This window comes from Mus caroli, chromosome 11 (genome assembly GCF_900094665.2).
Source record: "Mus caroli chromosome 11, CAROLI_EIJ_v1.1, whole genome shotgun sequence".
In the NCBI taxonomy this organism is placed as follows: Eukaryota; Metazoa; Chordata; class Mammalia; order Rodentia; family Muridae; genus Mus; species Mus caroli.
In genome coordinates this window covers 112,075,823-112,091,777 of record NC_034580.1, presented here as the reverse complement: position 1 = coordinate 112,091,777, position 15,955 = coordinate 112,075,823, and the positions used below count along the sequence as shown (strand labels likewise).

Below are 15,955 nucleotides of genomic sequence, written 5' to 3'. Positions count from 1 at the left end.
CAGAGGGCTGTGAGCCATCACGTGGGCTCTAGGGATTGAACCTGGGTCCTTGGCAAGAACAGCCAGTGCTCTTAACTGCTGAGCCATCTCTCCAGCCCTCTATTTATTTATTTATGCTTATTTATTTATTTTTAAGACAGGGCCTCCTATTGCTCTGGCTGGTCTCAAACTTAATAAATAGGCAGAGATAGGCTTGATCTACTGATCTTCCTGCCTCTACCGATCCAGTCTTGAATTGGAAGGATCACCACACTGGGGTTATGCAGCTCTGGATATCGAACCCAGGGCCTCATGAACACTAGGCTGGCACTCTACCAAACTGCACTTCATCCCTAATAGTAAAAGCCAAAATAAAAAAAAAATTTAAAAGGTGGGGTGTGGTGTGGGAAGGATTAATATATTTAACTCAATATATTTAAAGCATCATTGCGACGTATCATTAATGTTGGGAAAGAGCTCGACATTTTGTCCTTTTCTATGGAAAGCCTTTGAGAGACAGTGTAAATGTTGAACCTGGAGTAGACATCTCACTTTGGTTTAGGCATGTTCAGATGGGGAGCAGCCACAACAAGGCGGATCAGAGCCAGGAGCCTTCCTGCCTGCAGCTGGCCAGCCCTCCGCTGGGAGCTGATTTGATTTCCTCGGACAGTGGACAGTCACACCAGGAGGTCAGCTCTTGTTTTTTTTTCTTGCAGTGAGTCAATTAGCCCTTGAGCCTGGGCGCTGTGCTCGGCCACCACAGTGCTGGCTGCTGCCTGAAGGGCTTCTGGAAAGGAGTTAGAGCCTCAGAGCAGCTGCTGTCTGAGCACCTTCCACCACTCCACCCCACCTCCCACAGCTACTGCCTCCCGGGAAGTGCCCTGTCTCAAAGGTGAAGACAGCTGTGTGGACACCGGGCTGGTGGGGGAAGGTGGTAGTTAGTGCAGACCTCTGGGCTATGCAGTCACTTAAATAGCCCCTTGGGAGGAGAGCTGATTGCAGGCGTGACATTAGTGTTTAGAAGGAAATTGTCACCGGGATTGAAACGGAGGAGGGCTGGGACAAGGCTGAGTGGTTTGCACCCCTGATGACATCTCTCACTAATCATTTTGTGCCTGGAGCAGTGGGCATCGCAGGCCACTGCGTTTCCTGTGGCTCTTGGCTCTGCCAGGTCCTTCCTCTGCCTTCTTCAGCTCCCTTTGCCACTAGCAACCTCTTTCAGGAGCTGAAAATGGAATCTTCTCTGTACTTCAGTGGCCATGCTCAGTAGCTTCTTGGTGAGATGCAGCCAAAAGACGGCTGGGCCTCTTCTGTTGCTCCGAGGCCCTGCTAGAAATAGGAGTTGACTTGGCGTCAGATGTGAGAGACAAGCCACTAAATCTTTTTTTTTTTTTTTTTAAGATTTATTTATATGAGTACACTATAGTTGTTTCCAGACACACCAGAAGAGAGCATCAGATCCCTTTACAGATGGTTGTGAGCCACCATGTAGTTGCTGGGAATTGAACTTAAGACCTTTGGAAGAGCAGTCAGTGCTCTTAACCACTGAGCCATCTCTCCAGCCCCATGCCACTAAATCTTAAGACAGTGTGATCATCAGACAGTCTGTCTGACTTCGTAGAAACCACAAGGACTAGTCAGTGGCTTTTCTACCTGGAAACCAGACAAAGTAACAAGCAGGGTACTTGTGGACTTCAGAGAGCTGGGGCTCCGCTACAGGGCTGATCAATTCTGGTCGTGACTCGAGGAGGTATGCATTGGGTAGCCTGGCCTCTCAGAAGCTAGTCTGAGTTCCTATCTGAACATGGAGAACCAGCTGGGTGGCACCCGCATTTTAAAAATAGATTCGAGAGCAGTTATGGTGGTTCCCACCTGTAATGACAGCACTTGGGAGGCTGAGGCAGGGAGGTTGGTTGCCATGGTTGCCAGCTTGGGTTACAGAGCAAAAGCCTCTCTCAAATTTAAAAGAAAAAAAAAAGATAGCTGTCTGATGTGAATGTCTACTAGCTGCTCCGTGGGAGACAGAGCAAGGTCCAGGGTGGCCCCACCTCTCCACCTCTCCTGGCAGGCCGAGCTATGGGTGGGGGCCCGGTTGATAGTGGACCTCTGTGCAAGAGCCTTTGAAGTTGGCTAACCCCGGCTCTAGGACCCGCTGAGCCAGGACCTGAACAAGTGCTTGAGTCAGTCTGTCTCGCGGTGCTCCAGCCTGGCCACTTCCCCACCTGGGTGTGATCCCTGCTCTCTGGCTGGGCATGTGGGTGTAACAAGTCCAAACCTCCGTGGGAGTCGTACGGGCGCCCCGCCCCTGGGCTGTGCCCTCTCCTCCCAGACTGGTTGTGCAGGAGCTGGCTGCGCACGTCGGGGCGGGCGCTGGGGCATGCGCGGGCCGGGCCTGGCGAGACACCGCACCTGCAGGGAGGAGCCTCCCAGAAACTGCCTTCCCTGACCGCCGCCCCACCTCCCCAGAGCCCGGCTAGTAGCCAGCCAGCGAAGACGCGCGTCGCCTTCCCGCCCTCCTCCCAGGAGAGCCCAGCCTGAGCCGGCACCTGCTTCACCACCATGTTCAAGGGGCTGAGCAAAGGCTCCCAGGGGAAGGGGTCCCCCAAGGGCTCCCCAGCCAAGGGGTCCCCCAAAGGCTCCCCCAACAAGCACAGTCGGTGAGCGGGGCCCTGGGTAGCGGTGCTGGAATCAGGGTGGTGCAGGGCCCAGGTATGTTTCAACTACCTGTTGGCGGCAGAGCTCAGTTCTGGCATTTGGTGTCCTTAGGCTAAAGGCCTAAGGGCCTCTCTCCTGCCTGTGGCCCAAGTTGAGCAAGGGATGGATAGCCTGCTGCCACCCACATTCTCCTGCAAATGAGGGATGTGGGGGACACAGGGGAATGGTGCCCTTTCAGAGGTGCGGGAGGGATGGCTGGGACCAGAAGAATCTGGCTCCCTGTTTTGACATGCAACCCTGATGGTGCACTTGTGTTGGCTAAGTCTTGGACTGAGTGTGGATTCAGGATGGGCAGGAGTAAGAGGCTCAAGAGAGGGCTTTCTGAGCTGGAGTACACCCCACCTAAACCACTTTCCCTCGGGTCCCAACTCTGGGTCTTGTCTGTCTCCTTCAAGAGTCAGGAGGCCTTTCTCATGGGGGTGAGAGGAGGTGGTGGTGCCATGCTCTTATCAGTGGCTCTCTGCAGAGAGACCTGACCACGTTCATCCCACTCACTGGCCCCAAGCCCTCTCTAGGAGGTGGCAGCCTGCCTGGATTCAGGTGTCGGTCGGGGTGCAGAGGTATCAAGATAAGAGTGTAGATGAAAGGCAAAGATCCAGGTACCCATTACCTCGACAGGGATCAGGGTGCCAACCCAGAGGCTGGGCATCTGGGCCAACAGGAAAGACAGTGCTTAAGACTCTCACTGCAGTGACCTGTCTCCCTGAGGCACTGAGCCCAGCCCAGGGTGGGGTGCATAGCTCCCAGCGGAAGCATCTCTGTCAGGAGGCCCAACTTGAGGCTGGGCTCTCCCTGGAGTCCCAGAAGCCTCCTGGTCTCCAGTCCCTGACTCCTGTAACTTCATTCACATGTCCTCCTTGATCCCCTCAGAGGTGTCAATTCCTTGAGCTCTTCTTTATGCCTGGACTGCCCTAGCCTCTGGGAATGCCTTGCAAGCAAAACACTGGCATCCCTACCTTGAAGGTGCTTGCTTCCATACAATAAAAATTAACTCGTTGCCTTTAATCTCAGCACTCCAGAGGCAGAGACTAGCGGATCTGTATGTTGGAGGCTAGGCCAGCTAGGGTCACACAGTGAGATTGGGGCCTGGAGAGATAGCTTAATGGCTAAAAGCACTGGCTATTTCAGAGGACCTCTGTTCAATTCCCAGATTCTACATTCATCTTCAGGTCCAGGGAATCCTGTTCTGGTCTCCACAGGCATCAGGCACACACATGATACACAGACATACATTTAGGCAAAACATCCGTGCACATAAAAATAAAATGATACATACTGGGTGCTGACTCCAAGGCACTGAGCTGGATGCTTCCCATGGCTTAATTCTTTAAGTACCTAGGAGACCTCTGTGCTCAGCGCCAGACATGGTGGCACAGGCCAACTTTAATCCTAGCACTCAAGGCTCAGGCAGGCAATCTCTATGAATTTGAGGCTAGCCTGGGCTATATAGTGAGTCTGAGCTAGCCAAGGGTACATAGTGAGGTCCTGTCTCATAGGAGCAGAACAAAACCTGTGCTGAAGATATTAAAGAACCCATGTCTCACACCAGTAATCCAGAACTTGGTAGTCCAGCCTGGACAACACAGTATGTTCCAGGCCAGCCTGGGATATAGAATAAGCCTTAGTTGTTGTGGGTTCTTGTTGTTTGTGGGAGGTTTGGGAGAGGGGAAGGGTATTTTTGTTTGTTCGTTTGAGACAGGGTTTCTCTGTGTAACCCTGGCTGTCCTAGAACTCACTCTGTAGACCAGGCTGGCCTCAAACTCACAGAAGTGCTCCTGCCTCCCGAGTGCTGGGATAAAAGGCGGGCGCCACCACTGCCCTACTGTTGTTTGTCTTTTTAAGGTAAAAAAAAAAAAAAATGAAATAAGTAAACCCAAATGTGGTAGCATATGCCTATGGACTCAATACCTCAGGAGGCGGAGGAAGAAGAGGAGGAAGAGGAGGAGGAGGAGGAGGAAGAGGCAGGATGACGAGCCAGGCCAACCTTGGCTATGTACTGAGTACTCATAAGAAGGACCAGACCCATCGTGGCCACAGACTTAGACAATTTTCTTCACTGGCGCTCACACTTCCCTGTGGCCGGAGGGAGTGTGACTCCTGCAGGGTGTTGTGTTCACAGGGGTACCTATTCAGGTCTGCCTGATTCACACCCCCAGAGCTCAGGCACACAGTAGGAACTCTGAAAGCTGCAGCCTGATTCACACCCCCAGAACACAGGCACACAGTAGGAACTCTGAAAGCTGCAGCCTGATTCACACCCCCAGAACACAGGCACACAGCAGGACCTCTGAAAGCTGCATGGGCGAGAAGCTTGGGGACCGAGCAACAGGCTTCCTCAGGGTTCCTAAGTCAGCAGGAGGATACTGGGGCACCCCAACCATCTCTTGGCCTCTCCCTACCTGGTTCCTCCAGAGAGTCACTAAAATCTCCTTACTGCTGAAGCCCCTTGGGCAAGAAGAACAGTGGAAGCAAACAAGGTAGGGTTGGGGAGAAGCTGGGGCTGGGGATTTGCCTCTACTCCCTGGCCTCAGTCAGTCAGCAGTTTGCCTCTCCTGAAGCCAGATAGGCGGTCCTAGGTAATTTCCTTTCTCTCTGGGCCACCTGCCACCACCCCAGGAAGCAGGCAGGCGTTGGGCAGGTCTTGGAGCACCTGAGGTAGCCATGCTTTGTAGCCACACAGAGTCCTAGACTCTCACCTTCTAAACCCTCTACAGGGGACGGTACCCTCCTCCTCCATCTAAGGCTGAGCCTCTCAGAGCTCAGACCATGGACTTTTCTCTAGGGAAGGTCGGGGTGAGAGATGGGGGAGCGGGTCCTACATGGCTGGCACAGAGGGCCTTTCCATAATGGCTGTCCTCTGGCCTGGACAATCCACCAGGGCTGCAACCCAGGAACTGGCTCTGCTCATCTCCCGCATGCAAGCCAACGCTGACCAGGTGGAAAGAGACATTTTGGAGACACAGAAGAAACTGCAACAGGTAAGGACTCTGTCAGGACAGGAGGGGAGGGGCATGGAGCCCCAGGGTCAATGCCAGAGAGGCCCCAGAGGGTCTCCTGTGAAGAGAGATCTGTCCACAGCCCACCACAGCCCAAGGGAGGGCTTTCCTTCTGCACCCTGCTCCCTGCTTTGGGAGTCAGAGGGACATTTTGCTATCTGACCTAGGTGTCCTCGCCACCTGCTATACGGATGCCCTAGCCTTCTGCTTGGTGATCCCCAAGGTGGGCTGGTCCAACTAGCCCCAGGGCCTGGTGGGGAGAGCTCAGTCCAGCAGAGGCAGGTCAGCAAGAACATTGGGGAAGTTGTGAGTCTTGGAGCCCTGCACGTGGGTCATGTCTCACCAGGATCGGCAGAATGGTGAGCAGAACCAGGCTTTACAGCACCAGCAGGAGACTGGCCGCAACCTGAAGGAAGCGGAGGTACTCCTCAAAGATCTCTTCCTGGATGTAGACAAGGCGCGGCGGCTCAAGCACCCACAGGCTGAGGAGATTGAGAAAGAGTGAGTGAGCTGGTCTCACCGTGGAGGGGTTGGGGGGATCTCCGGAGAACGCAGCCCAGCGCTGACCACCAGGCGTCTCTTCCTTGGCAGCATCAAGCAGCTGCATGAGCGGGTGACCCAGGAGTGCTCGGAGTACCGTGCTCTGTATGAGAAGATGGTACTGCCGCCAGATGTGGGGCCCAGGGTCGACTGGGCGCGTGTGTTGGAGCAGAAACAGGTCAGGGGCGGCCATACAAGGATGTGTTCTCAAGGAGCTCAGAGCCACACCCGGTGCAGTCAGAGAGCAAGACAGAATGGTGTCTACTGGAGTTTTAACTTAGAACCTGGGATCGTCGAGGGGAGGCTTCCTCCAGAAGGCACTGAGGGCTGGAAGGACTTAGCTGGGTCATAGTGACAAGTGGGGGCCTCCTGGGAAGGTGAAAGGCTCCCGCTGGGGGGATTGGGATAGGGTGGACAGTGGACATACCAAGTCACAGGACACTGAGCAGTTGTCTTTGATACATTGTGATGGCAACTAGGGACCATGGGCAGGGGCATTTCCTAGGACTGGCTGGACACATCCAGGCAGCAGTCACTGAGGCTTGGGCTACAGATAACACAAGAGTACAGTGTGAGGCCTGAATCCTGGGAACCAATGGGACTCAGAGCCTTAGTCCTGATGGCCACATGAGAACAGTCATGTCCCCACTATGGGGAGCAGCTGCCATTCGCCCGGGCTGCTTACCCGGCCTGTCCACTCTGTCTCTCCTGCTGTGGGGAGGGCACAGGTGGCTGTGGGTGGTGGTGGGGGTGGGAAGGGCTTTCTGGGCTGTAGGACGCAGACCTTCCTGGTAGGGCTGAGGACCTGGCTCTTCTGCAGAATCTGGTCCGTGAGGGCCACTATGGGCCTGGGATGGCAGAGCTGGAACAGCAGGTGGCCGAGCACAACATCCTGCAGAGAGAAATCGAGGCTTACGGGCAGCAGCTGCGGACGCTGGTGGGACCGGTGGGTGCATTCCCGGCCGGCCTGGTGTGGATCCCCCTTCCTCCCGTCACGATCAGGCTAGATATTCTGGCCTTAAAGGGAGAGATAAAGGGGATTGATGCAGGGGCTGGAGCACACAGGGGGTAGGGGGCAGAGCAAGAGGGAGAAAGGGAAGGGGAAAAGGAAAAAAGTGGGGAGCGATGTTGATGGGGATCAGCCTGTATGTGGGGAGCCATCACACTAAACCCCGTTTCTCTCTTTGGCTGAGGCAGGATGCAAACACCATCAGGAACCAATACCGTGATCTGCTGGTGAGCTGGGACCGGGTGCTACACTTGGTGGGACCTCTTTGCCTCAAGCCTTCCCTAGGGTCACTTGCTGAGGGCCCTGACACTATGGCCTGCCACCCCCTTCTCTCCTGAGCACAGAAGGCAGCGTCGTGGCGCCGACAGAGTCTGGGCAGCCTGTACACCCACCTTCAAGGCTGCACGAAGCAGCTGAGCGCCCTGGCCGATCAACAAGGCCACATCCTGCAGCAGGATTGGAGTGACCTCATGCCGGATCCCGCTGGCGTGAGGCGAGAGTATGAGGTCTGTGGGGACAGGCCCAGGCCGGGGGCAGCAGGGGGGGGGGGCGAGGCGCGCATCTCGGGCCATCTTCTTGCTCATGGCCATCCCCGCTTCAATCGTCCCCAGCACTTCAAGCAGCATGAGCTGTTGGCCCAGGAGCGGAGCATAAACCAACTGGAAGATGACGCAGATCGCATGGTGGAGCTTGGGCACCCGGCCGTTGGGCCCATCCAGGTGTGGGGTCCCGCCCTTACGCCCCACCCCTTTTCCTGTGCTCCCCAAACAGCTTAGGGAGCTGGTGGGTGTAGTGGGATTTCAGCATTCACCCTGCCGTGCTCCAGGTCCACCAGGAGGCCCTCAAGATGGAGTGGCAGAATTTCCTAAACCTTTGCATCTGTCAGGAGAGCCAGCTGCAACGTGTGGAAGACTACCGTAGGGTGAGACTGTGGTGGGGACTGCAGAGGAGTTGGGGGGCGGGGTTCAAGGGCAACGTAGCACATAAGGGGTGCTGAAAAGACAGAGCTGAGGCTTTATGCCTAACTCCCTGTAGGGGAATCAAGAATGACCTGGTCGGTCTCACCCCTTGCAAATGGGTTTATTTTTCTAATTTTTAAAATTAATTAATTAGTTTGAGACAGAGTCTCATGTAACCCAGGTTGACCTCAAACTCACGATGTAGCTGAGGCTGACCATGAACTTCCGACCCTCCTAAGTGCTGGCCTTAAGGCGCGTGCTGCCACATCTTTTTATGTGGTGCTGGAAATTGAACCCAGGGCCTCTCTATCAACCCTACAAACTGTGTTGTATCTCCTGCCCCTGAGTTATTTTTCCTTTTTTTATTATTTTATTTTAAGCTATGTGTACATGTGTATGTCTGTGTGTGAATATGTTACACACACGAGTGTGTGGGTGCCTGGGAGGCCAGAAACGGGTGAATCTGTATGAGTTCAAGGACAATCTGGTCTATCTAGCAAATTCAAGGCCAACCAAGACTATAGTAAGACCCTCATCTCAAAAAAAACCAAAACAAACAAAAAAAACTACTAATAAAAAACATAACACATGGTGTCCAGTGTGGTAGCAGTGGCTGGAAGGGCATACACATAACCCAGCACTTGGGGAGCAGAGAGCAGGATGACAATCTTGAGGCTAGCCTGGGCTACTTAGTGAGCCCCTATTGCAAAAAAGGAAGATAAAATAACTAGGGGTATTATAGCTCATTACTTGATTTGACTGGCATGCACCAGACTCTTAAGTACAAAAGCCAGCATATTATCGTATGACACTAAAAGCTATTTTCAGTGAGCCAAAAATGTCCCATGTGTGGACACCCCCTTTTAAAAAGGTCCCATGGTCTGGGTAGATGTAGCTGGTCTTTGCTCAACTGGTTGAGATTTAATCTGTTTTGTTCTGGTTTTTGTTGTTGTTGTTTAAAGCTGATTTGAGTGTAGCTGGCCTGGGATGAGCCTGACTTTATGAAGTTTATCCTAGTATGACTTTAGCCTGGTCCATCTCCAGCTATTTTGCAGGGTCAGTGGGTAGTAGGTTGCCCCCTGGCTCTGCCCTTGACCACCCAGTGACCTTAGTTCCAGGAAGAGGCGGACTCAGTCAGCCAGACCCTGGCAAAGCTCAGCTCCAACCTGGATACCAAGTACAACTTTGGCACTGGGGACTCCTCCGGCTCCCCCACAGAACTCCTGCTACAGCTGGAGGTAAGAGTCCCACTGGGCCATGTTCATCCTGCCTCTGGGTTGGAGCTTTCTCTCTAGAAAAGAGGTCCTCAGGAGAAGGGGCTGCTCCAGCAGGAACCCTGGCCCTCCTGCACTCCGGTATGCTATCTGTAATATGACCAGAGAAGCCTGGCCCAGCTCTGAGGTCCCCACAGCTTCCTCCCACAAGGCCCTGTGTGGTTCTTTCTAGCCAGCATCTGTACCCTCCATCCATCCACAGACAGTCTGACTTAGCTTCTCCCCTGATGAAGCCCACACTCCTCTTGGGAGATGGAAGGGAGGCAGGTGGCTTCTACTATAGCCTGGCCTGTGCTCCTGTTGCCTGGGTTCCCAACAGGCAGAGGAGAAGCAGCTGGCCATAGCAGAGAGGGCTGTTGGAGATCTGCAGCAGCGAAGCCAGGAGGTGGCCCCACTGCCACAGCGCAGGAACCCACCCAAGCAGCCCCGGCACGTGGACAGCATCTGTGACTGGGACTCGGGAGAAGTATGAGCCCCACCTGCTTTTCTCGCCCACCCCAGCCTCTGTCCCCCACCTCTCCACACTGCTTCAGTCCCTAACCCACCCCACCCTGTCCCTTCCTCTTCTCACTCTTTCCCTGACCCAGCCCCACCCCTGTCAAACCTGTCCCACCTCTGACCTGTCCTTGTCCTTACCCCAGCCCCTCCCACCTCTTCTCTAGCCTTGTTCCAGCTGCTGTCTCACCTACCCATCTTGACCCTAGCCACCTCTGCAGTCCCCAACCCTCAATCCCACTGGAGTTCCTTTTCATCCTCAGGTTCAGCTGCTCCGGGGAGAGCGGTACACACTCAAGGATAATGCTGACCCATACACATGGCTGGTTCAGGGCCCTGGAGGAGAGACCAAAAGTGCCCCAGCTGCCTGCCTCTGCATCCCAGCACCAGACCCTGAGGCTGTGGCCAAAGTCTCTAGGTAGCTCACCCCAGGATGCCCACACGAACCAGGGCCAATGCTTTCCTCTGCGGCAGTGGGTGCTAGGGCCGGATAGGCAGGCAGACAGACAGACAGACAGACAGACAGATAGACAGACACCCTCCTCTCATCCTCTCCAGACTGGCCACGGAGCTGCAGACCCTGAAGCAGAAGCTGTCTACAGAGAAGAGCCGCCTGAAGGCTGCTTCTGTGGAACACTTACAGCCTGGCCAGCAGGGTACCGGAGGATGGTCAGGGAGGGCCAATGGGTGGGCGTGCTGCATAGGAGGTACTCCATCTTTACGACTAGACTCTTCTTCCCTCAGTCAGGCCCTGCCCACCCTCCAGGTCCCACAGGCACCCAGGGAGGGCCCATCTCAGGCAAACATAAGACCCTCACTAGCACTTCTGTCCCCAGCTCCGGCAGGCTCAGCCCCCGCTGACCCACAAGCTCAGACGCTTCTGTCACAGATGACCCAGCTGGATGGGGAACTGGGGCAGATAGAGAGGCAGGTTCTGAGCTGGGCCCGGAGCCCACTGAGCCAGTCTTCTTCACTGAAGGACCTCGAGGGCCGCATCCACAGCTGTGAGGTAAGTGGGTGGCCTTGAGAGCTTCAGGACAGGAAAAAGGGCCCTGCCCTGAGGGTGCACTCACTCCTGAGCCATGGACTCAGAAAATAGGGCTCCCATCCTGGTTCTTCCCCGGACAGGATCTGTCACCGTGGTCAAGTCAGTATTCTGACTTTGGTTTGCTTACCTCTGGGGTGATGCCCGCATCCTTTGGGCATCCCGGAGGTGAAAGTGTGACAAAGCCTGGCCCAGAGTAGGGACCCCTAACACATGAATGTTTTTTCTAATGAGAGTGATGGGAACAGCAGGGGAGCTGTGGCTGTCCCATAGTGGGAGAGTTCTAAACAGGGAAAACCTACCTGGAGGGATGAAAACACTGAGTCAGCCAGTGATGACCATGTGTCTCTGACACATGAACCCTGAAGCCTGGAGGTACCTGAGCATTCTCGTTAGCCTTCCAAACCGGTTTCTGTTCAAATAGAGCATACCATTAGTGTTTGGATTTTTAAAAATGTGAACCATGTTCATTTACATTGTTGTCTAACCTGTTCTGGTCTGTCTGCCATGCCGTAAGAACAGGGTAGCATGGGGGCGGGGGGCAGCCCAGCCTGGCAGGGGTGGGAGTGGGAAGGGGCTTCCCCAGGGTGAGGGATGGGAAGCCATGGGCTGCACGAGGATGCTCAGGCGGCGTAGGGGGAGGAATCTGGGTGCTCGATCATTGGAAGGTCTCACAGATGGGATACTGGTACAGGATGCCGGAGGCTGGTGGCTGACCCTGCCACACCAAAATAGGTGAATTAATTGTGATGAAAGACAGAAGGTAGCTGCCCTGAGTGAACTGTGAGTCAGGGTTCTGCCTGCTTAGCTCAAAGTAACAGCAAGGTATTGGGCTGACAGTGACCAGGACACTGACAGTAGCAACGCCAGGCCATGGTGTGCCTGGCTCTTGTTGCTAAGGATCTAATACACAGAATATACCTCCCAATCCATCATTCTGCGGATGAAGAGGCCAGGGGTGTGGCTATGGGCTGAGAAAGGTTGTTCTGCCCTCGGCTATCTCCATGGGGACAAGAAGAGGCAGGCCTGGCCCCACACTTGGACCACGCCTTCAGAGGCATAGGGTTAGGTGACCCAGAAATCCCTGACGGTGTCCTCTGCCTGCTCCACCCTTGACCCAGGGCACAGCACAGTGCCTTCAGAGTCTGGGAGCGGAGAAGGAGGCAGCCCAGCAGGAGTGTGAGGCGTTTCTGTCTACCAAACCTACGGGCTCCGCTGCCCTGCAACTGCCCGTGGTTCTCAACAGTGTGAAGAACAGATACAATGATGTGCAGAGCCTGTGCCACCTCTATGGGGAGAAGTGAGTGCCAGGGAGAGCCCGTCTAGAGGGCACTGGAGTGTGTGACTGAGCTGACTGACTGTTGCTTCCTCACCGCAGAGCCAAGGCTGCTCTGGGCCTGGAGAAGCAGATCCAGGAGGCAGACAGGGTCATCCAAGGCTTTGAAGCCTCCCTGGCACTTGAGGGCCCCATCCCCGAAGGCTCTGGGGCACTGCAGGAGAGGATCAGCGAGCTGCAGGTAGGGTTCCTGAGAGAAGGGGAAGACAGGAGTGGTCTGCGTCTCCCAAGGAGCCTAGGGCACACTCCATTCTGCTCCCTTTCCCACAGCGCCAGCGGAAAGAACTCCTTCAGCAGCAGGCCTGTGTGCTGGGGCTGCACCGCCAGCTAAAGGCCGCTGAGCATGCGTGCGGGGCACTGCAGAACAATTTCCAAGAGTTCTGCCAAGACCTGCCGCGCCAGCAGCGCCAGGTTCGTGCCCTCACTGACCGTTACCACGCCGTGGGGGACCAGCTGGATTTGAGGTAAGTAGAAGGAAGGGGTTCCCGGGCACCGCTGCCAACAAGCTAGTGACTTAACCCCTCTGGGGCTCTTTTCTTGCCTCTAATGGGGATAACTATACTTAATTCCCTCTCTTATGAGTGCCAGGCAGGCCGGGCAGTGGTGGCACACACCTTTAATCCCAGCACTTGGGAGGCAGAGGCAGGCAGATTTCTGAGTTCGAGGCCAGCCTGATCTACAGAGTGAGTTCCAGGATAGCCAGGGCTACACGGAGAAACCCTGTCTCGAAAAACCAAAAAGAAAAAAGAAATGAGTGCCAGACAGGCACCGTTCATTGTGTCTCAGACACAATCTCTGTTACCTGCAAGGCTCAGGCCTTCGGGTCTGTCTCGGGATGGAGGCCAGCTTCTCATGCCTGTATGGGACCTTGTCTCCTGGCAGGGAGAAGATACTACAGGATGCCAGCCTCACCTACCAGCAGCTCAGGAACAGCAGGGACAACCTGAGCTCTTGGCTGGAGCAGCTGCCCCACCACCGGGTGCAGCCCAGCGACGGGCCAAGCCAGATTGCCTACAAGTTGCAAGCACAGAAGGTGAGGCGCTGAGGCTGTGGGGATGGACATTACCTGCGTCAGGTCCTGGCCTCGAGCTGGGGCCTCCGGATACCTGTTTCTTCAAAGCCACCTCCTTAGCAGGGGCAGCTGCTTGTATACATGAGGCCAAGGCTCAAAAGCAAGAGATGCCATAGGTCAGATCAGGAAGTAGTGGTGGGGTGGCCCTTACCCCTCCACAGCGTTGTCAACACCGCCTTCCCCTGGTGGGATCCTCTTCATCCTTGGTAAGGCTGATGGGGAGAAACCAGGAGTGGAGGGTACAGAGCCACACCCTCAGGCACACCACCTGTTGGGGAAGTCCATCCCTGCAGCTTTTAGAGACAGGCCAGCCACCAGCTTGATATGAGTGCCCCCTGGTGGACACCTGTGAGGGCAAGTGACCTGAAGAAAAAAACCTGAGGGAAAAAAATCAGGTAGAGCCAGGCAGCGGTGGCGCACGCCTTTAATCCCAGCACTTGGGAGGCAGAGGCAGGTGGATTTCTGAGTTTGAGGCCAGCCTGATCTACAGAGTGAGTTCCAGAACAGCCAGAGTACACTAAGAAACCCTGTCTCAACCCCCCACCCCCCCAAAAAAAAAACAAGTCAGGTAGATGAGAAGTATCTCTTCATAGATGAGAAATGTCTCTTCCAAGGACTCTGGTCCCTGGGAGCTGGACAGACCCTGAAGGTTCTTCTAAGTATAGGATGGAATCCAGACTTAACATTACAGTATTGGGAGCCCCGCTGGAAGAGGGTCACCCTCAGACTGAAAGTTGTCTATGGAGGCCTCAGGATCAGCGAGGACAGACGTTCAAGGGGGTGGGGGCAGGGCCCTTCCCAGAAAAATGAAGCTGGACTTCTCAGAGCATTTTGGTACCTTTTCTCTGTTGTGTTCTCTCTCTCTCTCTCTGATACAGGTTTCTGTATAGCCCTGGCTATCCTAGAACTCACTCTGTAGACCAGGCTGGCCCTCAAACTCATAGAGATCTGGCTGCTTCTGCACCACTACTGCCTGCCTTTCTTTCTTTCTTTCTTTCTTTCTTTCTTTCTTTCTTTCTTTCTTCTTCCTCCTCCTCCTCTTCCTCTTTTTCCTCCTCCTCCTCCTCCTCCTCCTTTTAGATTCTAAGTAAATCACAATGCATACCCAGGGTTCAGAATGATTGGATAACCAGTGGTTTCCAGAGGCTGGTCCCTGAAAGCTTGAATGGTGCCTCAGAGCTTCAGGGTCTCACTGGACAGTTGAATCCAGCAGATCTGTGGCCTAATGACACCAGAGCTACAGTCTAAGAGCCACTGGGCCAAGACAGAACTCTAGGGCCATCAGACAAGAATGTCAGAGAATGGAGGCATCCCTGAGTCCCTGTTGCTTATGTGTGCTGGGGACACCAGCTGGTGGGGAAGGAGCTTTCCCCAGCCCCTGTGACTCTTGCTTCCTCCTTGGCAGAGGCTGATACAAGAAATCCTGGGGCGAGAGAAGGACCAGGCCACGGTGTCCCGCCTCACCCGGGACCTACAGGAGGCCCTCCAGGTGAGCACTTGTGCTTCAGCTTTTCCCTGTTATCCCACCAGTCTCCCTCCCTCTTCCAGCCCCTGGTCCCCCAGGTCCAGTCTCTACAAGTGGCTTTCCCTCCTCTTCAGGACTATGAGCTGCAAGCAGATACCTACCGCTGCTCCTTAGAGCCCTCCTTGGCAGTGTCTGCCCCTAAGAGAATCAGAGTGATTTCCTTGCAGGAGAGCATCCAGGCTCAGGTGAGGCTGGTCCTGGCAGGGTTGAGCATCTCCTGGCACCAGCCCTGCAGCCCCTCAGGCAGGAGCTGACTCTGCTGTCCCTCTCCCCACTTTGTTCCCCAGGAGAAGAACCTTGCGAAGGCTTACACTGAGGTTGCCGCAGCCGAGCAGCAGCAGCTGCGCCAGCTGGAGTTTGCTAAAAAGATGCTCAGGAAGGTAAAAAGATGGCGCCCACCCTGGGACGACAGTGGGGGGGGGGCAGCCTGGTTGGTTGGGGGTGGCTCCCACACTGGGATGACAGCGGACAGCCCAGTCTGGGGTGGCGCCCACCTTGGGACAACAGCGGACAGCCTGTTCCCGGTTGGACCCGGATGTCACCTTTCTCCCTTGCAGCCTTAGCTTCTGGACAGGCCTGGGCATGGAGATTTCTCTAGAAGTTCATGCAGACTGTGCCTACTCCAGGCAGGCTCTGGGGGTGCCTTCCAGTCTTCCCTTAGCCAGAAGCAGTCCTTCGGTGGGGACAAGAGAGCTTTAGAGAGCCAAGAAATGTGCCATAGTCCTCAGCCTTAACACCAGTCATGTTGAGCCGAGCAGTGTTGGCACACGCCTTTAATCCCAGCACTCGGGAGGCAGAGGCAGGCGGATTTCTGAGTTTGAGGCCAACCTGGTCTACAGAGTGAGTTCCAGGACAGCCAGAGCTACACAGAGAAACCCTGTTTTGAAAAACCAAGGGGGGAAAAAAAAAAAAAAAAGATCAGTCACATTGGCAATAGGCCATCTAAGTCTCCGTTGTGGGTTGAGCAGAAGCCAGGAACTCTTTGTGGTGCCTGTGGCTTGCCAGCTTTT

At 54.9% G+C, this 15,955-nt stretch overlaps 1 protein-coding gene across 1 annotated transcript in view; it reads left to right on the top strand.

Moving 5' to 3' along the window:
* Window positions 1–2,473: 2,473 nt before the first annotated feature.
* Window positions 2,474–15,955, top strand: part of Evpl (envoplakin) — a 17,563-nt gene continuing 4,081 nt past the window's right edge. The window contains exons 1-21 of the mRNA XM_021177821.2: window positions 2,474–2,636; window positions 5,573–5,672; window positions 6,037–6,191; window positions 6,282–6,408; window positions 7,051–7,176; window positions 7,428–7,466; window positions 7,584–7,745; window positions 7,851–7,958; window positions 8,066–8,161; window positions 9,311–9,436; window positions 9,792–9,938; window positions 10,231–10,385; window positions 10,526–10,623; window positions 10,804–10,976; window positions 12,134–12,312; window positions 12,391–12,529; window positions 12,619–12,812; window positions 13,231–13,381; window positions 14,826–14,909; window positions 15,020–15,130; window positions 15,233–15,325. Of these exons, the coding sequence (XP_021033480.1) occupies window positions 2,539–2,636; window positions 5,573–5,672; window positions 6,037–6,191; window positions 6,282–6,408; window positions 7,051–7,176; window positions 7,428–7,466; window positions 7,584–7,745; window positions 7,851–7,958; window positions 8,066–8,161; window positions 9,311–9,436; window positions 9,792–9,938; window positions 10,231–10,385; window positions 10,526–10,623; window positions 10,804–10,976; window positions 12,134–12,312; window positions 12,391–12,529; window positions 12,619–12,812; window positions 13,231–13,381; window positions 14,826–14,909; window positions 15,020–15,130; window positions 15,233–15,325 (2,661 nt within the window). The 5' untranslated portion in view covers window positions 2,474–2,538. The remainder of the gene's footprint in view (window positions 2,637–5,572; window positions 5,673–6,036; window positions 6,192–6,281; window positions 6,409–7,050; window positions 7,177–7,427; window positions 7,467–7,583; window positions 7,746–7,850; window positions 7,959–8,065; window positions 8,162–9,310; window positions 9,437–9,791; window positions 9,939–10,230; window positions 10,386–10,525; window positions 10,624–10,803; window positions 10,977–12,133; window positions 12,313–12,390; window positions 12,530–12,618; window positions 12,813–13,230; window positions 13,382–14,825; window positions 14,910–15,019; window positions 15,131–15,232; window positions 15,326–15,955) is intronic.